This window comes from Paramormyrops kingsleyae, chromosome 9 (genome assembly GCF_048594095.1).
Source record: "Paramormyrops kingsleyae isolate MSU_618 chromosome 9, PKINGS_0.4, whole genome shotgun sequence".
NCBI lineage: Eukaryota > Metazoa > Chordata > Actinopteri > Osteoglossiformes > Mormyridae > Paramormyrops > Paramormyrops kingsleyae.
In genome coordinates, this window is record NC_132805.1 from 5365438 (window position 1) to 5388611 (window position 23174).

Consider the following 23174-nt stretch of genomic DNA (forward strand, 5'->3'; position numbering starts at 1 on the left):
CTCTTGAGTTTGACTGAACAATATGATTTTAATTAAGATACTACCATATGTCCCAATCTACAACTTTATCAATTAAATGTAATTATATGTTACAGGTACAACTCAATAAAAAAACACTTTGTTGTACTTCGATTTCTTTTAGGGGGCTTAAAATATTAGTAAAACTACTGAACTGAATTTAATGAAATACCACTTTTGCAGAAGCTACAAAAAAACTACATAACATACATTATTTGATGAAGTTCTAAATATATTAAACTTTATTGCAGCTTTCCAATGAACCTTCAAAGACGTCTCAAAAAAGAATCATAATCCGCTCTCGTAGCAATTAAGCCATATCACACTGGAAAACGTGTACAGTGACCTTGCTCGAGACGGTCTCATTATCTAAATCTCTTACTTTTAAGGGGCTAATTTAGCCACATTGTCGGATGACGGTATCGGGCACACAGATAGACGAGCAATGAATGCTAACCAATCTAAAACACTGGTGGCATTCAGTTGTGTGTTGTTTGATTTTCTGTATTCTTTTACACCTGTTTAACCATGTTAGTTAAGAAGGGCTTGGTTATTTCAAACACTTGCGTGACGTGTAGAACTGGATCATACAGAAACTAGCCCCTCAGGACAACAAAAGTCCTATTCACTAGAAAGGCAATATGTAAACTGAGCTTCAAAGAATCTACTACGTGTTGAACATTTGTGCACGGCTGTATATGTTGTACGTAGACAGACGAGAAAATGTCTTTTATTGTACAAAGAAACATTCACAAGTTAAGGGTCACTCACATGATCATGTGAGATGGTCCATTACAACAATTAAAGGAGATAGAACAGTCCACAAAATTAAACTTGAGATAATTCATTGAGACTAATAGGTGTGTCTCCTATTTCCACAAGCCTAACAAAAACGGTGACATGAGATATCCGCAGATACAATATAATAACTGAACTGCAGGGGGCGAAAACGAGCAGAATGATGAACAGCGGTGTGTTTGGAGAAGCAGGCAGAAAGCAGTCTGGCGCTTTCATAGCACCGACTATTTTCCATCCTTTAACATACTCCTCGACTAAATCAGTTTTCCTATATGGAATTTTCCTAAAGCTGCAGGGGTAAAATAAAAAATAAGGGGAAAAAAGCACCTCAGTCAAACTCCTTTTTGTAAACCTCAATTCCAGATAATTTTGTTTCAAGTATGTGGACCTCAGAATATGTGCAGAGAAAAGGGTTAAAACCACAGAACATTTTTCTTGTTTAAACTCCCTGAACCCACAAAGTCTTTCTTTAGTGGCTTAGGCATCGAAACAGTCCTTTTCACATCTCATATTTCCTCCATAGGGGGCAATGGGACGTCCAGGCGATAAAATGGAAAACGGTGAACAAAATTTTCATTCGGTCCAAAGATTCGCCTTCAAAAATCCTTGGTGTCATGTCAACTGACACTTAAAAAAAAAAAAAAATCATCCTCGCAGTCATCTGCACAAACAACGTTTTTTGGGATCCTCCCGACATTTCGTGAAGAACACTCTGCCCTGCGTTTGTGTGGCGTGCTGCATGTCTTAAGACTACCTGGTCAGGTCCCTCCCCCACTTCTACAGGATGTCAGAGTGCGCCTATGCACCCCAGGGAACTTGGGGTCGGGAGGGACCCCTACTGTGTCTATCACAGTGGGTAAGCATGAGGACTCTGCTTCCATATTGCATCATAAACATGCGCAACAAGTTGTAATCAGATCCACGGCAGGTGGGGATATACTAGGCCTGCTAGTAAGAGATCTCTGGCTACATGGCCGATGTTGTACAACAGGGAAAGACCCATTTGCTTTGGTGGAGTCTGGTAGACGGCAGGTTTGTAACTTTACAGAAAAACGCATCACCACCTAGGAGGGAGCTGCTGTACACATACAAATCAAGGTTGTAGCTGAAATCACACATCTGTAGTACTGTACAATTTCCACTAACATATCTACACTTCAGAATTCCATAGGGATAATAGTTTGAAGCTCTATTATCTAAAACACATTTTTAAAACAATCCACAGTAAAACTAGACTTTTTACCAAGAACAATAAAAAGTCTCATTAAATCAGTTTACTGCTGAATGCCATATTATGTAACAAAACTGAGATTTTAAGCATCACATTAATCAAAGATGGCATTTGTATCTGCATTCCATCCCCTGAGATATAGGATCACACTCAAAATTGAACCTCAACACACGCCAAGGAGAAGTAACAACTTTCCTTGAATTAAACAAGGTACCAAATATTCATTCCTAATAGATGCTTAAAGAACAGGTTGTCGGGATGCAGCAATCACAGATGCAGAGATCCTCTGAAGATCAAGGTGAGGCTGGTGATCTGGCACGTCTCCCGTCACCATGGCTCAGGTTATCATGCTTCCGCGTCTCGCCTACTGCAGAGGAACTGATTTATGCCTAAGAGTGATGTATCTTACAACACACGGTAAGCACATACTTACCATGAATTTAATAAACTTTAGGAGTACCATCATGAAAGTGCACCAATGTGAGATGAAAAGAGTGATCCCAAGCCACAGGTAGTGCAGCTTGTAGGAATTCAGGAACGTCACAAAATAAGAGAAAGTGGCAGGAGGGATAAGAGAACTGATGCACTAAATTAAATAGAGATGCAGAAAAGGTGAAGGGGGAAGAGAAGGAACCGGAAATGACATGCGAACTCTCAGTCGTCACTGTATAAAAAAATTGAAGAACTAGCCCAAGAGTGTCCATCCAGTAGGAGAGAATTCATACATGGGATACTTCCAGGAAAGGATGTGAAAGGAGAGACGGACCCCAAGTCTGCCAACGTTCTTCCACATGAGTCCCTTTGTGTGCCTCCAAGCAGGATCACATGATGCCGTTAGTGAGGTACTGGAAGCCGTCGTACAGCTTGGTGGTGAGCGAGCGCATGGACCCATCGACCATCTGCTCCACCAGCACCTGCAGCTGCTCCTCAGTCAGGTTCATGTGAAAACGCTCCTTTAGGTTCCGGATGGTGCTCGAGCCATGAAAGCAGGGCAGCTGCGAGCCTGGGGAGGGACGATGGAGAGAACTGTGGTCAGACGCCGTGGTAGGTGGCTAACGAAAGCTTACAGGTCAACAGCATTTAGGAGCAAGACCAAGAACAATTCAATGAAGAACACTGACTTTGCTTCAATTAAACAAGACACCAAATACATGTGACGTAGGGGTGGGTATAGGCACGTTTTATCTGATTCACAAGATAACAATTTGATATCAATCCAAACGAAATGGGATATCGCAGCTTTCTATATTTGGAGAGATGTTCAAAAAGCTCTAAACAGAACACAAATCTACAAATGCATAGTCTCTGGAAACAAACAGCAAAAAGCACTAAAGAAAGGCAAAGGCTTGTATATCAAAATCTGTTTCTATAAGGAAAATATGGATATTTAAGAACAAATCCAACCTCCAGAGTCTTACAAACTACAAAAAAGACTTCTGACTGAAAAGAAATGTGCAAGTCTAAAACTCACATGCCAAGTTTTAGAAGGGCTTTAACTTAAAGAAATGTGCCAAAACATTTATTAGAACAGTTTCTTTTTTGAAGAACATATGGGTATTGTTTAGGGCTGGGAATCGGCCCTGTCCACACAATTCAATTGTGCCTGACTGGATTCCATTTTGACTCAATTCAATCTATGTTTAAGGCACATTCACTAATGTGTGATCAAACCAAATCTATGCAATGACAATGGGCACAGCACTGTAGCATTAATTTTGCAAAGCAATTGTTTATTTACCATTACATGATGAAAATAAGATAAAAATTAACAATATTCTCATAATTGACAGCAGGTCACAAACAATAATATCCCTTTTCTCTTTATTTTGCTCTTATATAACGTTATTTCAAGTCACCGTAAGCAGTCCACTGAAAATGACTGGTGCATGTTAAGAACAATGCTATCAGTTCTGAGGAGCTAAACAATATTAGCCTCTTTAGAAGTGTGGCGGAAGATGATTACCTTGCTGCATGATCTCCACAATCTGGACCACTTTATCCATGTGCTTCCGTGCAGCAATCAGGCCCTGCAGCATCAGCATCTTGTAGTAGTTGAACATGTCACCATCCTGCCCCCCCATCACCTGAAACAGACGCACATAGATGCAGCCAAACATTAATCCACAGTGGAGAAAAACTTTAGGTTACACCATGCATGAGACTTCTGACCTACATCAGACTACAGGATTAGTGGAAGAGATTCAAGGGATTATATAAGAAGAATACAAAAAATGGATGTGAAATTTAAAAGCAGAAACTGTGTACTACAAATTATTATTCGCTGATTAGTTCAGAGAAAAAAAACTGCTGTATATGCATGTCAGTGTCAAGTTATGTTACGACATCGACCCCTCTAGCAATCTCTGCAAGAGTTTGCATTATTGCAATAATGTCCCGACTCGTGACTCACATCCACAAACTCGCTGGTGAGTTTGAAGGCGGAGGTTTCGAAACCCAAGTTACGGGGTGAGCTGGAGAGAATGAAGCCAAAGTCTATGTGGATGATGTGGCCCTCGGCGTCCAGCAGGATGTTGCCGTTGTGCCTGGGAACAAGGATACGCAGTTGCAAAAAAAGTGGAGAGATACTTTTGATCCAATTTCGCTGGTTGGTAGATGAGTAGAGATGAGACAGGAAGATGGGAGAGATGGAAGGACATGGGTTAGGACAGTGTTTCCCAACCCAGTCCTCGGGAACCCCGGACAGTCCGCGTTTTTGCTTCCTCTCAGCTCCCAGCGAAGCTGTACCAGGTATTCGGTGTTCCTGATTGGCTGGGAGTTGAGAGGGAGCAAAAACGTGGACTGTGTGGGGTTCCCCGAGGACTGGGTTGGGAAACACTGGGTTAGGAGAATGAGAACGGGAATGAGCCATCAACAAGGACAAGAGGAAGAGAAAACATGAGTGAGATGAAACGAAGGCAAATTGATGAAACTGCATGAAACTGAAGGCTGGCAGAAAAACCAGACTTGGCCGGACCACAGTGACGCGTCGTGGGAAGTCTAGCGGGCGGCAGCCCAAGCCTCACCTGTCCTTCACCTGCAGCAGGTAGCAGATGAGGCAGTAACCGGCGCAGCTCTGCACGAAGTTGCGCTGCGCGCTGAGGAAGGCCTCGGTCGTGTAGTTTCCATGCTCCTGCAGGAAGTAGTCCAACAGCGACAGCTGGCTCTGCTTCTTCACCTGGTGGATGGACACGGCGTTCACCACCGGCTCGATCATGCCGCTGTCCGAGGAGATGACCAAGATCTTGTATGGCTTTATCCACAGGGGCACCCGCTCCTGCTCCCAGATTGACTGGAGAGAGGGGGAGAGGGAGAGGGAGAGAGAGAGAGAGAGAGGGAGAGAGATGGGGAAGAGAGAGAGAGCGAGAGAGAGAGAGAGAGTCAGCTGTGGCTTCTGTAGGATTAATAAACAACAAAGTCAATGCCGCAGTTACAGGGGGCGAAAAAAACAGCAGTTGTGGGACACTCTGAACTACACGCCTCAGCAAGTTTGACTGCTGAGCTGATGTCAAGCCGAGATTATTATTACTATAGCGCAATACAACTGGCACAACTGAGTGCGTGACCTTGCGGGACTTCTGGAGCAATGAATGCTTTCGTTGACGATGTAGAGAGTAGGTTGGTTCTGCAAAATACCTTCAGCTGACTCAGCACCTGGAAGGCGAGCAGCTCTTGTCGGAGGTCATCCCCACACTTGACGATGACAGAGAGTAGTCGCCAGTTGGGGAGGTGGCCATAAGGGGACCCCTCTCTTATTCGCCTGCATCAGACATATGACCAAATACTCATTTCAGGCTCAGATTTTAGTGACTCTGGTTAATAGGAGACCAATTTCGCCATTGGGATCAATAAAGAATATCTACATTTACGGGCCTCACCGAACTTTCTCCTGCCAAGGCTCTTTAAGGGCCACAGCAGAGGGGTCCTCTGGATCTCTTCTAAACGTCGTGGGCGTGTGGGCCAGTTGCTCGGAAAGCCTTCGCCTGGATGGTCAGACCGAAAAGGCAACCCCATGGAGACCCTCTCAGATCACGTCTGACTTATGAAGCCAAGTGTTTTTAATGTCCACCATAAATGGCAGAGAAATTAATCTCTTTTATAGTGAAGCTAACAACAAACAGAACAGGAGTGACATTATACATCTGCTCCAGCAGCAGAACCCTACCGGATGTCCCCGGCTGCGATGAAGACAGGCTCCTTGCTCTCCTGGCTGGTGATACTGTCCACCGAGAACTGCGAGATGTTGTCAGAGCTGTTGGTGTGGATCTCTGGGAGCTGGAAGTGCAAGAAGAGCCCACAGGGGATGAGAGCCGAAAACCACCAAACCGAACCAAAAACCAGGAAATTCCTGTCAACCTTTCAGAAAGCAACTAATTAGATATCTTATATAAAAACCAGAAAAACCACAACAAGGTGCAGACATGAGGAGATGGAATGGGAGAGGAACACTGAAGGGGACCAGAGAGGCGAAGCTGAAGGCACAGTTGAATACGGAGCCAAAATTGCACTATTTAAGAGTCTGTGAAGGCAGAGCTGAAAGTGCGGCCATAGGATTTAGGGAAGTAAAACGGACAGGAAATCGAAAGTAGCGCTTTGGGGAGGGCTGTTAGGCAACACCAGGAAGCATTTCACCCTCCACCACTTCAGTTCAGAAACATCTATCTTAAGAAGCGGGAAGTGAAATGACAATAAGCATATTACTATTGTAATTACACGATTATCGATAAGCTAATATCATTCTGGGGAAATGAGGATTACTGAGGGATACAGGTAGACTTGGGCGGTATGACAGTATTACAGTATACCCCGGTGTTTAGAAATCCCGAACGTATTATTCTTAATAGCGCCAAAAATACACACTCCTCGTTACATTTTAACGGCTATGGAGATGTTGTACGGAGATGTACTGTAGAGCACAGCAAGTGAAACCAGAGGTGAAGTGACTAGGAGCGGCAGCAATGTCACAGGATTAGTAAAAAGAATAAATAGTCGTGCCCAACCTGTTCATTTAATTTTAAGATAACTGTGTCCATACTGTGTGATTTTCATTCTACATTGAGAATATTTGTGAACATCGTGCATGTGAATTAAGTTATCTGAAACACAAAAGCTGACACTATTTTTAACTGATGGAATATACAAATCTAAAATGAAATGAATTCATCATAACATAGAACTTAACCAACAGAAGAATTATTTGGTAGTAGTAAAGAAATAAACTGCTTGTGGTGACCATTTGCACACAGAACTAATATTTAGTGTAATTCACAGCTTGTCCAAGTTCTTGTGCATTCAAACTACTGTTAGAGGACTGGGTAGGACTGGGTAGCTTTGTTTCCCACATACCCTCAGGCAAGGGTGGGCAATCTTACCCAGAGAGGGCCGTTAGATATGCGGGTTTTTCCTGCAGCTCCCTAATTAGATCACTGATTAGAGGACTGATTGGCTGAAGAGTCCTCACACCTTGGTTTGAACAGCCGACCTAAACGTTATCCCAGAAATCTACATACACCCTGGCCTTTTGTGGATGAGATCGCCCATCCCTGCCCTAGGGGGTGGTTACCTGGTGTGTTCTGTGACAACAAACACTTGGGCACTCTCAAAAAAAAGCGCACCAATTTGTACCTTTGCTTGTCACTGGGGCTGTACCGTGAAGGGTCTGCCAATTGTACCCTTAGCTGTAGGTAAATGTACCTTTTAATGTACAGAAATGGAGTCTGAGGAACATTTTTGTACCATTGGGGGTACATAAATGTTTGTACCTGGGGGATGTTCCTCAGTCTATTTCTGTACCTTAAAAGGAAGACCCTTGATGGCACAGCCCCAGTGACAAGCAAAGGTACAAACTTGTACCTATTTTTCTGATAGTGTGACTAGCTGACTTCTTGACGGCATGTATGTTTGTAATTGTACCATTTGTTTAATTTGCTTTCACTTTGGACAAAAGCATCTGCTAAATAAAAATAAATGTAAATATTGGAAGTAGTTTTTTTTATAAAAATATCAACCTGAAAAATAGAAAACATAAAAGCCAAATGACTGCGGGTCTTAGAGACGAGGATTTGAGGAGGGCTACCTCCACCTGCAGCTCGCCGATGTCGTCCACGGACCAGGCCTCGTCGTCGTTGTCGTAGTTGGGCACGGTGGAGAAGCTGGCAGCGCGCTGCTCGGCCGTGATGCCGCAGTCCGGCAGGTTCTCCACCGAGCGCGTGCTGCGGATGCGCGTCTCTGGTATCCGCACCGGCACACTGGACGTCTCGAAGTTCTCGCACTCCAGCACCTCCACGTAAATGAGGTACGGTGCCTGGCAAAGGGACATGACGGTCAGCCACGTCAGTCCTGGTTCGTGGGCATCATAAGAAATTTACAAACGAGAGGAGGCCATTCGGCCCATCCAGCTCATTTGGGGAGAACTAATAGCTCAGAGTTGTTAAAATCTTATTCAGCTCTGATTTAAAGGAACCCAGGGTTTTAGCTTGCACTACATGAACAGGAAGACATTCCATACTCTAAAGAAGTGTTTTCTCAAATTCAGTTTAAAATGTTCTCCCGCTAATTTCCATCATCATTGCGCTACATTTCAATTATCGCCAAAATACTTGTGTATAAGCGCAGGGAACATTCTAGGAAGTGAAGAACTGGAGAAAGGACAATATAGTTGAACATCATTAGCTAAGAGGTCCACCTCTGTCCCGTAAGAGATTTCATCATATCCCTTCCCGGCCCAGACGAGACAGGCTCGCCTACTTTGTCTTTGGAGTTGAGCACCACGGCCTGCGTGTGGGGCACGCGGACCACGTGGTGGTCGAACGCCGCTGTGGGCAGCCACACGCGGGCCGGCAGCTTGTGGTTGAGCAGCGACAGCTCCGAGATGAGACGCTGGGTCTTCTGCTCCTTGGTGGGCAGCGTGGCCAGCCGCTTGCCGATGCCCATCAGGGACTTGATGAACTCTCGCTGGGGGGTCAGGCGTGCTGGCTGCAGACACACAAGGCTTGGTGAGCCTCTCCCATCAGTATGGACCAAACACAACCGACAAACATTAACACGGATCCTGAAAGAATGTGCAGCGATGAAACCGGTGCACATTCTGACAGGATTAAACCATCTCAAATAGATCCAAAGCATTTATAGTGTCAGAAAACAATGTTAAAAAAAATTTTAAACCAACAAAAGGCTCCAAAGCAAACATGCAGTACCAACAACATACAGCAGGTGGCAGTACTGTTAAAAAAAACTGGTTCTTTCTTGCGGCAAACATTTCAGAAATGTCGGACTTAACAAGCACACAATTCCTCTTTTGTTTCATTTTGCTGAGCAAAACCACCCACCGACATGAAATCACTAAAAAGAAATTTAAACAGCATTTACAGCCTTGGTTGGACTAGCAACCATACAGGTTCAGTTACAGCTAATAAACCTCAAGGAGAAATACTGTAAGTGACGCATTTAGTACTCAAACAGGCGGGGGTGGGGGGTCACTGGGGGTCACTGGGCTGAGGAGAGCACCAGCACCCTGTTTCTGGACCATGAAATACAATCCCAGACTTGAAGGAATGCCAAGTAATGGCGTCCAGAAAAAGAAAACTGCAGTTAAGGAAATGAGAGGCATGCAAGGCATAATTAACATTATTCCAGAGCACCACACTACGGGGGGGGGGGCACAAAGAATGGCTCACATGGGTCACAAATGAGAGACAGGCCTGAACATTTTCCCATTGTCACACTGGAGTTTGAGAACCAGACCTGCCGCCCCCCCATCTTATACTGAACCAAAACTTTGTGCAAAGTGTCACCAGAACCAGGATTTTAACACAAGCCAAAGTTCTGTTCAGTCACATTCACAAGAAAAAAGATTACAGTATTTTTAATGACACTTTATGACTGGTCTACGAAGTGAAATTTGACGCAAAAAGATGTGCACAGATAGGAGAGACCTTCTCAAACCTGCCAACACACAAAAAAATTTAATTGCAAGGCAGTTTCCTCCTACAAGGATTACACATCCACAACTGTCACTGCAGCTTAAACTCAGAGTATCCATGAGTGGTAGTACTGTCACACAGTCTGCGGGGACGCGACACACCATCAGGGACAAAGTCACTCCAAACGGATTCGGAGGGAGGTCACTGAAGACAGTGCTTAGCCCTGTCTCCCGAAGCCTCCAGAGGCACCTCGACAATAAGGAAGCAGCAACTTACTGTACCAGTCTCTAAGTCAAGGCTGCCAGTGCTGGAGGTCAGATCCTGAGAAAGGAGACCGTTATAGCACAAAAGCAGGGGAGACAGGAAGGCGAGACAAAAAAAGACAAAGGGTCAGTCTCGATGGCTCCCGGTTCACCACGCTGCACGTAACCAAGCCACACCGGACATTCAAAAGTCTGGACACACCTACTGAAAAATCACTTGTCCCTCAAAAGGATAATGACCCTAAACACACCTCGAGGTTACGTTCTAAGTATTATCTTGTGAGGAAAAAGGACAGATGACCTGCCCCCCAACCTAAACCCTATAGAGCAGCGGTGGCCAATCTTACCCGCAAAGGGCCGGTGTGTATGCAGGTTTTTGGGATAACCTGAAGGTCAGCTGTTCAAACCCAGGTGTGAGGACTCTTCAGCCAATCAGTCCTCTAATTAGTAATATAATTAGGGAGCTGCAGCGAAAACCCGCAGACACAGCGGCCCTTTGCGGATAAGGTTGCCCAACCCTGCTATAGAGCTATGTGTTGATAATAAAACAATAAATATACAGGTGTCCTTTTCACTTGATTGTAGGAGGAGTTTATGTCCTTCAGAATTAATTTGAACTTGACATTGTTCAAATTGTGAAATGTATTTTAGGCCCCTTCCAGAGAGTTCCTTCCAGAGCCCAGATGAAGTGGAAAGTCCGACATCTGATGGCGACAGGCCTGGTACTGAGTGCTCAAAGTTCTATGAAGGGTCATCCTTTATACGGCTTGTTTAATCGCAACAGTCTCATTGATTTTGTTGCTGTGCGAAAGGAAATTTAATGTCAACATTAGTCATCATGTGGTTTGGGAAAAGCCTCATTTTGACGTAACTCATACAGCACCAGTCAAAAGTCTGGACACACCGACTGAATATCACAAGATAACAATACTAAGTGCACCTCAAGGTTATGGAAGTACTGAATTATCTTGTGAATAAGGAAAGAGATGGAGTTCTGTGACAGACGACCTGCCCCCCACAATCCCAACTTAAACCTTACAGAGCTGGTTTGGGATGAGTAGGATCAAAGAGTAAGTGCAAGGCGCCAACTTGTGCCCAGAATTTGTGGAAACTCCTTCAGGCCTGTTGGAGAAGCATTCCAGGTGGCTACATCTGGAAGGCGATTGAAAGAATGCCAAGGGACTGCAATGTTGTCACCAAAGCAAAAAATCAAAAAGTTGAGGAAATTTTGAGCTGTTGAACACTTCGCTTAGTTGTTGCAATGCTTCATATGTATTATTTAATTGCCTCAAGGCCTTTTAAGGTGCATAACATAGTTAAAATACAGACACATGCATTAAAAGCAGGTATGTCCAGACTAGCAGCAGGTACGTCCAAACCAGTCCTGTACACAGTTTAAAACACTAAGTCCCAAAGGTAAGAATATGGCAGGATTACACATCACACCAAGCATATCAGCAATACTTCAGTTTAAGGTCTGGTCCTTAAAGATCAATAAACTGTTACTCATTTGATAACATATTTGAAAATAAGACTCAGATACAATCAAATTTAGAAATGTACTTAAGATATTACTCCCATCTCACTAAATATTTACTAACAAACTTGTAAATGCTCCAATTCTAACTCATTTCCTAGTACGCTAACGAACCCATTGTTTTATATTTCTAAGCGATTTACAGGCAGTGTTACAGTTACCAAGAGCAAGGCATGACTGCAGTGCATTTTTAAATTTGACTTTAAGGGAATCTTTTTGTTTGCAAATATATTATCAAATAGTTAGTAACAATTTATTCATAGTGAAGGAGCAGAGCTTTAAGCTAAAGTCTTACCCACATCCCCCCTCTCCCGCCCCGCCCCAAGGGAAAACTGTATCGCGCTATTCTAAGTAACAGAGCGCCTAATAAGTAGGGCAATTCAGGCCGCCTGGGAGGAGGCCTGCCGCTACATACAATAGGAACAAACCACAGGGTATCCTCTAGAACAAGCCTCGGTTGTAGGGAGGGGCAGATTCTGCAGGGTCTAGAGACAGGACACCAAAAGATACAGACCACCAAGCTGCCTGCTCACTTCCTCATCCTGGATTTTCTGCTTAATCGCCATAGCGAAGGAGCTGCCTGTCTAGGACTTCCTAAACAGTCTTTCCGTGACAGCGGGCAGAACGAGATTAGGTGTGGAGCCATGGAGATGGGCGGGGCCTGTCCCACGGAAGCCGCCGGCCCTTCAGGAAGTGCGAGTGCTATTCAGCCACGCCCAGTGCGGTTCAACAGCCGCTCTCATCTCAGCTGGCGGCGGCGTGCTATGGAAACGGGCGCCTTGGAAGACGAGTGGAAAATACCAGCAGACCCCTTAACAAGCAAGCAAGAGCGCAGTCACAGCAGAATATGGGAAACAGCTCTTAGGGAATTTGGAGGTGGACGTTCTCATTTGCCAGACAGCACCGGGCACAAGGCTGGTGATCACCCTGGGAATTCCAGTGATTCGTGGGGCGCACATGCACAGACTAGACAACACTTAGACTACCAGCTTGTCTTTGGACTGCGGGAGGAAACCTTTTTCAATTTGACTATTTATTCAACATATTTTGCTTTATACCTTAAGAAAAAACAAAAACATACAGCCTAGGGTTTACTTTAGGATAAACTTCATATAGTCAGCAAATTCAGCAAACGTATTATGGTGAAATGCAAAGGGAACAATGTCCCTACAAGACATTAAGCAACTTCTATGGCACAGCTTGAATTCCGACAGTATTACCCCATAGTCCCGTCAAACAACGAGCGGCTCATAGTATCTTAAACCTGCCCCAAGATACACTGCTGGTGCTTAGCGAGTCAGCCACCAGGTGAAGCAAGTGATTTGCTTTGAGCAAACAGCCCCCGCACAAAAGCCCCCAGCCCTGTGTGGGACTCGCCGGGGTTTCCGGGGACAAGGGAGCACAGGGAATAACAAGTCAGAGAGAACATGGTGTCACGAGAGTCAGCTTCAGCCAGGGGGACTGAAGTGAATTCTGATCTACACCTACACATGAAGCAGCCAAACCTCTGAGAGCAGGAGACAGACATGGAAAAGATCAACAAAGGGCAAATAAAAGCACAGACATTCATAAGTGATTTAATTCACAATTAAACCTTGGAGTGCGGAGGCTTTGTCCCATGACGGTGATCATACTTTTCTGCGTATGAACATAAGTATGGCGTGTTTAGAGCACATAGAGCACAGCTAATACAGATGTTATTGAAGCGTCTTAGTATTCCTCTCAAGAGAATGTCGCCAACCACACATCCCACAGGACGTCAATAAACAAAATAAATTCATGTAACTTTGGGAAAAGTCAGTAACACGGATTACAACAGAGTGTGTGATTTGAAATCAAAGTATTAATATAATGTTGAAGAGGATCTAGAAAAACAGTCAGGACTGAACAATAAAGATGGCAGGAACATTAATCTGCAAACACTGTAATGTTCATATGTTCAATGTTATATATTTAAAACGCCACAATATATAGAAAAGTTGTCTGGGCTGCAGTGAGATACCCTCTGATCAAAGATGCAGCTCCTTAATGTGAGACACGATAATGTGAGGAATGATAATTGTGGCTGAATGTACACTGTAACACATTCATCAACAAACACCGGGCTTTTGGGTAGAACTCAAGAGAATACAGGGGTAACTGTTACTATGACGACGGGGACAGGAACAGTTATGTCATGCTTCAGAGAAGGAGAGTGATTAAAGTTACCCTTAGAGCAACAGGGATATTGGAGACAGTGTACATAAACAGATGGGCACATGCCGTGCTGCATGATGTAGAGTGCAGGGAATTAAACACACACACACACACACACACACACACACACACACACACACACACACACACACACACACACACACACACACACACACACACACACACACACACACACACACACACAAGTGATTGCTGCAAGGTCAAGACTTTAGGATTTTTCCATAAACAAATGGAGACAGACCTTCCTGCAGACTACTGGGGATTTACAAATCCATTTTGGATTTGTGGTTGCCAGCTCAAGACTTCAGATTTTTGCATTATACAGATATACTACAATCTGCAGTATGAAGATACTGGCAGTTTTACTGATTTTCACCACCCCGCCCAAATACACCCCAAAGACAGTTAGGATGACTCTTCAGAACACCTTTTGAATCACCAAACATATTTATTTGTGTTCCTAAACTTGGCTGCTTGGGTGTTTACGCTTCTTTCCATGTCCTCTTTCTCTTAGTTAATGAAGTGGGGCAGAAGTAGATACACCTCACCCCCGTCAAACAACAAAAGGTTAGCTACACCCCCAGCACGCTCTGCAGCAGCTTCCCCCCCCCAGGCTATCCGAGTTCTCCACTCACACCTACCTCATAAACGTTGACAGAAAAAGTCTCCACTTACATATTTGCACTAAAATGATATTCACTTGTCTACATACATTACCATCTATCTACTATGTTTTGCACATACTGTTTACTTGTACCGTTTACCTGCACTGAGTCGTACTGTTGTGTATATTTTTTATATCCAGTATTTATAAGTATTCAACCGTTCATTGTCGAGCATTCAACTGCACTGTGTTCTAGTTGTCCGATGCACTGAAGAAACACAATTTTGTTTCATTTGTATGAAATGACAGCAAAGCAACTTGACTAGATATAGAACACAGTTCAGTCCACAATGAGGACCGGTTCCTTATAGCAACAGTGTGGGAGAAAACCATGCTAAGGTCACCAAGGTTACTGCATATGGGTTTCATGTGGTGACAGTAATCACTGTTATCCCCTCAAAGCCTATACCTAGAGCACACGGCTCTATATCACTAGTCTTTGGGGGGAGGAGGTCAGCACAGGAGGAAGGAGTCAAACAGATAAGATACCAAAGGAGATTGCAGGCAAATGGAGCAGATGTGGCCCAGCAGGACAGTAAAATGATGGAGGAGTATAGGGCAGGAAGAGGGGGGGGGGGGCAACCAAGGCCATAGATTCATGACAGGAAAGCCAAAGCAAAGGGGGAAAACAGCAACAGGAAACCAGACCTGCAGGGGACTGGGAGGGGGGGGAGGGCTTCTTGAAATTGGCACGTGTGAGTTGACCACGATTCCAAAGGTAGAGTAACTGCGTCCCCATGTTTGTGACCCGTTGTAGCTCCTCTCAGCAGAGTTGATTTTAACAAGGGGAGGAAACCCCCCCCTAAAACCAGGCAGCTGGACATACACTGGAACGCCAGTCCCCCAGATTCCCCAAGGGGCCCCAGCTACAGACACACCCTGAAAACATGCTGGCTGTAGCCTGTTGTCACCAAGGAAAGAAATGAGGGACAGCTGCTCTACAGAGGACAGTGTCACAGATGACAGCCCACGCAAGCCCAGGCGGTGGCGTTTCTCTCAAACTGCCTCCCTGCCGCGTTTATGACCAGTACAGTCACCAGAACCACTCCTACATTCTTGTGACGCCTTCAACTGGTGCCAGCATGCTTCACTGACCAAAGAGCTGAGTGACACAGCCGTGTCACTGAGTCAACTCCCGAGGACTGAACTCTACTCATCGTTTACTGATAAGGTCACCAGGCCACTTCTAAAACAGAGGAGGACTGAACTTTAACATGAAAAGGACTAAAGAGGCAGTGAGGACAGGAAGAAGTCGACCAACCAACAAAAGCCAATCAAGCCCTGTGTCAAAATGACCTTTAATCAACTAGGTTCTACATTATTATATTATACACATTTGTATTGCAAAATTTACAAGCATACACTTCAACTACACTATGCAAATGAGTCCCAGGCACCATGACTCAAAGTGAAAACAGCAGGGCTTCTCATGAACCTTAAAATTTAGGGGCTTACCCAGGACTCTACCCATAATCCTTTAAAGGGCTCTTCGTCAAACCATTACTTAAAGAGACAGATCCCATTCTGCCCCTCACACTGGACTGTGCATAGGCACGGCTGGCATCTGTCACCAGCATCCCATGTCTTGTTTGTTGGAACGCAAGTTCTGCCACATGCCTGTGACCCACTTAGCTGGGAGGCTGCAGAGGCTGCGGGGGAGAGGGGGAGCTCCTAGAAGCAGCCCGATAATGTGTGACATGCTCGACATTCAGGGTCATTTCGGCTGCACATGTAGGCCGTCACTGAGAAACACCACACTGAAGGTAGCCCACCCAATAAACATCTCAAAAGTGAACTTGAGGGCTGACTTTACAATTTATCCTAGACTGGAGGAAGACCAGGAAACAAAAAAGTAGTTTTTGACAGGTTAATGTCAAAGCACTTAAATGAAATGAAAATGTATTTGGGTAAACAAAAATCAATTCTAGAGTTTCTTAAAGAGATTTTTACAGGGAATCTGTAGATGTTTTACAAAGGGGATTGCATAAGGAGGTAAGGCACGGCATGACGCATCCTGCACAAGACCGTAAAATGCAAGGCATGTCATTACCGGGCTCTTCACTTTCAACGAACAGTCAAACCAGACCACCAAGGGAGAAAAAACAGACGCCACACTCACCTCATCCTGGCTATTCTCCACCTTGGGGTTGCTGGCTGTCCTCTTCAGGTTACTGCTGAGGCTGATGCTGACGGTAGCATCAGACTTGGAGCGCTGGTGTGTGCGCTTGGAAGGTGAGAGCCCATGCTCGGGGTGGACATGGCTGAGGATGGGGGGCGGGCATGAAGGCGGTGCCAGCTCTCTCCTGCCACGTTGGCTGGAGGGCTTGAGCTCATCAGAGAGGATAACTTTGCGGAGTTTGGTGCCCCGAGAGTGACGCTGCGTTGAAATGTGCATGTCAGAAGAGTAGGCGCCCAAAAGCCAGGCGCACTGAAGCGAGAAGTTGATGCTCTGCCGACAGCGGTGCACCACGTAAGGTTTGATGGCATCTCCGACGTCCTCGTCCATGTGAATGTACATGTTGAGTAGCTGCGGCAGGTAGAAGTCCACATCTTCATTGGGGAAGCTGAAGAGACGGTTGCCTATGTAGGCCTGTACACCAGGCTCTTTGGAGTTGTACAGGTAGGAGATGGCCATGGAGACATCAAAAAGCTTGGATTCGAAGAGCCGCAGAAGCCATGACTGCTTCGAAGAGTTGTACTTCTGCCGCCGCCGGGCGCTCTTCACTGTGCCAGGGAGGGGGTCCTCCTCTTCCTCTCTAATCTTGGGAGGGTCCACATGGGTGCCCCCATTGACCAGGCCATCTGCGTTGCCTTTGAGCAATTTCACCTTCTGCAGGACCTCCTGGCAAGCTTTCTTGGCCACCTCTGGGTCGATGACCAAGGTGAGCTCCCCCACACCCTCTGAGATGACATCCAGAGGCGGGCTAACACCCCGAGTGCTGTCGCTGCTGCCGGGGCTGAGAGACTGCTGGTGGCGGCCAGTGGAGGGAGAGGATGGAGATGAGGTGCTGGACGTGGAGGAAACAGAAGGGCTCCGCTGCAGTTCCTCCACCTGGGCAGGAGAGGGCTCCACTTCTGCATCACCCATGGCCAATCCTACACGGGCCACTGCATGGGAAAGAATCCAAGTAGGATGGTTATTCGGGAAAAGAGAACTACCCCTATCAAGTGGCCAAAGCTCTGATTACGTTAACTCTCCCACCCTCCCCCCGCATCATGTGATCAAGATCAGAAAAGTAATAAACCTTGTCCATGGGACACTACGAGACACAACTGGAGATCTATTTCATGTGGCATTCAACACGAAGCATGTGCAATCTTAAAACAAGCCACGGATATCATGGCACACAGCTGATATGCTACTTTCCATACACCGAAAAAGTCCACACAATTCATCTAGACAATTCAAGAGAAAGACTTCCATAACCTAAAAATGAAAACAGGTCATCTCTCCTTTGAAACGCTATACTGTTGTTATGTACCACGACAATTAAGTTCTAAAAATTTAAGCTGTCCTTCTCCTATATCAGAAGATTGTCTTTCAGCCTGGACTGCTCTCATAAATAGGACGGCGTCTATGTGACACCTCAACTCGGATGTACCTCCAACAGTAGGGCGCCGTTCCGCTTCACAAGACAGGGTGAATGGCCCCATTTCAGCAGAGCTCCGACTATTCCAGCGTAAACATACTACAACTTGCACCTTTCAACTGAAGAAGCAGCAGTTCCTTAAATTTGCAGCCAAAGTCTTCAAGAGGTCAGTCTTCTCCAGATGAACACACTAAAACAACAGACATGGGCACTACCTGGTGGTGTTGGAGGAGGTGAAGTTGCTGAACTCTGTTAAATGTTATGCCAAGGCCACTGGCAAGGTGAGGAATACGTTACTTGAATAATAATGTGGCCTTTGGGTTCAATGCCAGTCACCATGACCAAACCGCCATTTTTGGAATGAAATGCAAGCAGAGGTTAAGCAGCCAGGCCTAGTGGAAAGGCCTGCTCTTGTCCTCATCCCGTTGGCCAAGCAATGCCAACCTCCTCCTGTGAGACAAAGGCCGGGGTATAATCTCCTGTAGCTCAATCAGTCACACAGCAGGGGAGCCAAGCCTAATACCAATAGTAGCTCCAGGAGGTATAAGGTACGAGGTAGGAAAATAGTGCAGATGGGACGCTAGTCCATAGCAGTGAGCACACACACAAAATGGGCAAAAGAGGAGGACTCTGGGAAATGATACTGCACATGCAAACACCACACACACACATCATATATGTTATTGTAGGGACCTTCCATTCATTTCTATGGGCAAAACCCTATTCCTAACTATGATAACCCTAACCCCTACCCAGCCGTAACCATAACCATCAGTAACCAAACAACATAAAAGACTTTTGACTATTTTAGTTGTTTTGAATGCATTTACAAATTTTTATAAAATTGAGGTTCATACTGTGGGGACCTGAAAAAAAGTCCCCACATACCAGGAAGTAAGGTTTTAACACATTGTTTTGGGTGCTAATAGCCTCACTGTTAACTTATGAGGCCTTCTCTGCGGTCAGAAAAAGACAGTTCATGTAAAAAAGTAAAATTTCAGGCTATGTATACCTAAAGAGCAATCCTAGCAGATCTGCATCATTTAATCACTCTGACTGATTGTCATACTGTAGTGCAGCTGCCACGATTGATAACTTACACACTGAAACAGCATCAACATCAATATTTTAAATCGACGCATCATTTTAAAAAATTATTATTCTAAAAAAAATACCATTATGATTTCTTTATAACAAATGTTTTCCTTATCGCTACGTAATTATGGGAGAAGTCAAAATTATCACAAAACAAAAAGGTGGTTTTACGCTGTGCAAAGTTCGATGGCATACTACAGGGAAACTAGCGCCATGCACGACCGCCTGAAGACAAAACACCCAGGCACTAGTCTGGACTGCCAGAATAAGCAAAACCACCCTAAGTGCTGTCTAGTCATGTCTATTAAATATTAGTACAGAGAGCTTTTTAATACTTTTTATCCTTGCAGCTGCTAAATACGCTCATTATTAAAGCCGTAAAGTCATCTGCCTGCTACCTTAGAATCTCCATTGAATAAGTGTTTGAGAAAACGCTTGGAATAAAATCTGGGCTTATTCTGCTTGGACTGACGGTGCCAGTGTGTGTTTGTTGGGATCAATGTTATTATCGTAAACTAAAACTGAAACGAAAAAGGACACAAAATAAAAGATATAGTTTTCTCCTCTTTTAAAAATCTACTTGATTTTCTGGAAGAAAAATAATCGTTTAGATTAATCTACCAATCGGTAAAATAATCGACAGATCAATCGATAGAAAAATAATCGTTAGTGGCAGCCCTATACTGTAGATATTTTAAATCAGCTTTGACCTCAGCAGCGGAACAAAGATTCTTGAAATTGGAATGGGTTACAACTTGTGATCACAAGAAGGTTTGCTTGACTATTAAACAGGAAATGCTATGTGCCACTTCGAGAAACACAACAGCCCTGCCCACTTAAAGGGGAACAACCCTTTCAATTGTCTTCAAGCATCTGTGTAGATGAAGGCCTCACTCATCTAATTGTGGCCTTATAAGACGACTCAGTTTTGAAAGTCCCAATTTCTTATTTACTTTGGAAGTGAACCTTTGCAGATATGGAAACAGACACCAAAAAACACAGGAAATTATTTTTATATACAAAAAATAACCTCAAATCTGGGAAAAAAAACAATACCAAGTTATTTCAACATTTCACAAGGAAAGCTACGGTCATACGGATTTGTTGGCTCAACCAATTTTTCTGCTTTTGATTTGCACATCAGTCAGTAATCGGATGCTGTAGCCCTATTATCTAAGCATTCTAACTGGACATTAAGTCCAATCACATGAGAATAACAGGATAGACTCCTGCCTGCACATATGCCAGATTCAACTGACTGGTTAGCACAGTCTCTTTGGCAACAACATCGGCCGGCACAGGGATCCTATGCTGTCGGCTGCCTCGAAACTCACAAAGCGCAGTGACTAAAATATAGACGGAGAGCAGAACAAAGCTGATGTGTACAAATGTCACAGAGACACAGAAAAAAATGTGCACATTTCTCACTGGTTGATCTCTTTCACCCTCATTTCCAGATTCTAGTACTGAACTGCTGCACTATTCACTAGACAGAGACCAGTATATAAATTGGCTGCAGTAGATTTCATATAGACTCACGTGTCAAAAATGGCAGCCTTCATCTTATGTACAACTGACTGTCAATTTACAAACAACCTTGACAGAAACTTATGTGTACAATCACTAAAAAAAGAAAAAAAAATCACAAAGTCCCTGATTTAATAGCATTTCACCATAAATTGCTATGTAAAGAGGCAACGGGAGAGAAATCAGTTTTTCCCTAGACCCATAACATGAAGTCTTGTTCTGTGACAGCTCAGTGGCAGAGACCACCACGGATCTGAACGACGGAACTGGCTTTTAGCAAAGACGGACCCCGCAGGCTGCCTGCAGTGCCACACAAAGGCCCCTTCAGCAGTGCCAAACAATCATCTGGGGCACTATTACACAGGAGGGTGAAGGCTTTGCGAGAACCCTGCCTGGCCTCAGAGATAGGATTAAACCCACTGTAATAAAAGATTAAATAAGGCTTAAAATCTGAACAGTCATGCTTAATTCCTTTTATTTCCAGGTCAGTCATAAAATCAACTATAGATTATCCAAAGAGTCAAAAATCATTTTAGAGCATCAGAACATTTCATCACCGCTCTTCATTATACTGTATCTGAAGGTGCAGATGGGGCACGTGAATTAAAATCCAAGTTATGTCACAAATTAACCAGAAGAGCCTGGAAGCGTTTGTCAATATCTTATTTCAAAACAAAGCTTTGCCACGGCATACACTTGTCAAAAAGAAACTTGCTGGGTTTCATAACGCGTGTGCCTTGATGGAAAGTGAGCTTTTGAAAGCAGACAGCCAGGAGAGCAGTCAGTCAACATCAGTGAGGGATCAGAGCAGTAGAGAAGACCAATGTGCCGTCCAGCTCAAAGGAGCAAGGATGGGTGGGAATCTCAGATGGGATAACGACGGCCTCTTCATCTCAAACGTCACTAACATCTATATCAAACTCCATAGGGCAGTTCAGTACTGACACAAAAAACAAGAAAAGTCAATATCTACCTCGGCGATCGTTTACAGAAGAGACGGCAGCGCTGAGTAAATTATTGTTGGATTGATGGCAGAACTTGTTTCAAGGGCGTCTTGGGTCCTCATCCCATTCCTCACATTTAACAACACAGTAACTCAAAGTAACAGCATAACTTCTTACCGCTGCATAACGTCTGATCAATGGAAACTATTCATTCTGGGTACCATCAACTAGCTATCCGATCACTGAAACAGAGCCGGCTCTTGATTATCAGAGCAGATTTGCAGCACACTATCTTTGTAGCTAGCTAGTTATTTTTACAGCAACAAATCTAACGAGCTAGCTATAAGCTTACGAGAAACAGTGACACGGGTTGCTTACACAATAACTTGCTCTGGGAGGCTGATGTTTCCCCCGCGATCAATAAAATGTACAGCGAAGACATTCGTCCACTAAATCGACATGGTGAACAACGAAACGTTTAAAAAGACAATGAGCTGATGCTACGCCTATAGTGCCGTGCTGGGGATTTAAACTCCAGCCCAGTTGTCTGCAGCGGCGGCTAACTAGCTAGCCAGATAATGGAGTACCGTTAGCTTGCTAGTCGGATCAATCAGTAAAAAATATCGCTCCATGTGATAGCTAGACTAAATCGTATGGACTGTATATTTTAATCGTTCACGTTTAGTTACTCCGAGTGTTGTGCCTTTGCCTGGTCCTCTTTAATAGCGGTATAATTATTAAGCTGTAAATCATCTTCAGTTTACTTATTAAAATAAGACGCGTGCCGTTTACCTGCTCGGTAGATGGTGGGATTATGGTTTTTTTGCTTGTCTATCTGCAGTTTCGCAGCTCCATTAGGATGGCGATCCGACTTCCCCCGCTACTCGGCTCCGGAGTTGCACCGTTTGCTCCGCGAGTTGGGGGAACTGACAGGCCTGCCCGTGTCGGTGCCTGCGTCTGTGTCTGCCCGGGCACGGCGCCTGCTCGCACTGATCACGGGCAAAGAAACTGCCCTCCTTCGCCGGCCATCTTGGCTCTATTTCCGTTTGAATAGTAACGTCAGCACGTGAGCCCGTCCGGCGTCGGGGTCCTCTTCGATCCGAAATGGGGTTGTGCTTCCAGCACGAATGTCGCGTTTGCAGCCCGCTAAGCAGAAATGTGCATATTAATGAATGTAGTTTGCTCAAAAGTACGCACAGAGTAATACGATTTCACGTTGCGTGGTTATTTTTTGTTGTTGTTTATTAGAGTGTTATTGCGCAGTGGAACTTGTTTAAATAGCTGTCCTTAATGTGCCTGAAAAAAATCATTAATTTAAAAAATGTTTAGTGAATATTTTTCAAGCTCGCCCATTTGTACTTCACAAGAATT

The 23174-nt window shown here is 44.6% G+C and overlaps 1 protein-coding gene across 3 annotated transcripts; it reads right to left on the reverse strand.

Moving 5' to 3' along the window:
• Window positions 1-732: 732 nt before the first annotated feature.
• On the reverse strand, window positions 733-22841 carry LOC111838420 (phosphatidylinositol 4-kinase beta-like). 3 transcript variants are annotated; one of them, XM_072716131.1, is made up of 12 exons: window positions 22596-22841; window positions 16767-17755; window positions 10243-10287; window positions 8792-9019; window positions 8121-8348; window positions 6210-6319; window positions 5923-6027; window positions 5681-5804; window positions 5071-5336; window positions 4458-4590; window positions 4011-4131; window positions 733-3050 (listed from the first exon to the last, which is right to left on the reverse strand). In XM_072716131.1, the coding sequence occupies exons 2-12, from the start codon at window positions 17733-17735 to the stop codon at window positions 2869-2871; spliced, it is 2511 nt and encodes an 836-aa protein (XP_072572232.1). In that variant the 5' UTR covers window positions 17736-17755; window positions 22596-22841; the 3' UTR covers window positions 733-2868. The 3 variants fall into 3 exon arrangements, with proteins under 3 accessions (XP_072572232.1, XP_072572231.1, XP_023657148.1); XM_072716130.1 differs by lacking the exon at window positions 10243-10287 and having other exon boundaries at window positions 8127-8348; window positions 22596-22840; XM_023801380.2 differs by lacking the exon at window positions 10243-10287 and having other exon boundaries at window positions 22596-22840.
• Window positions 22842-23174: the final 333 nt, after the last annotated feature.

What these genes read in the sequence shown, in the direction of transcription:
- LOC111838420 (XM_072716131.1), bottom strand. Translation starts at nt 17,735, where the DNA reads ATGGGTGATGCAGAAGTGGAGCCCTCTCCTGCCCAGGTGGAGGAACTG. An exon ending in TGGAGAATAGCCAGGATGAG is followed by an intron (nt 10,288 to 16,766) that starts GTGAGTGTGGCG and finishes CTCCTTTCTCAG; the next exon opens with GATCTGACCTCCAGCACTGG. An exon ending in TCGGCGAGCTGCAGGTGGAG is followed by an intron (nt 6,320 to 8,120) that starts GTAGCCCTCCTC and finishes TTGCACTTCCAG; the next exon opens with CTCCCAGAGATCCACACCAA.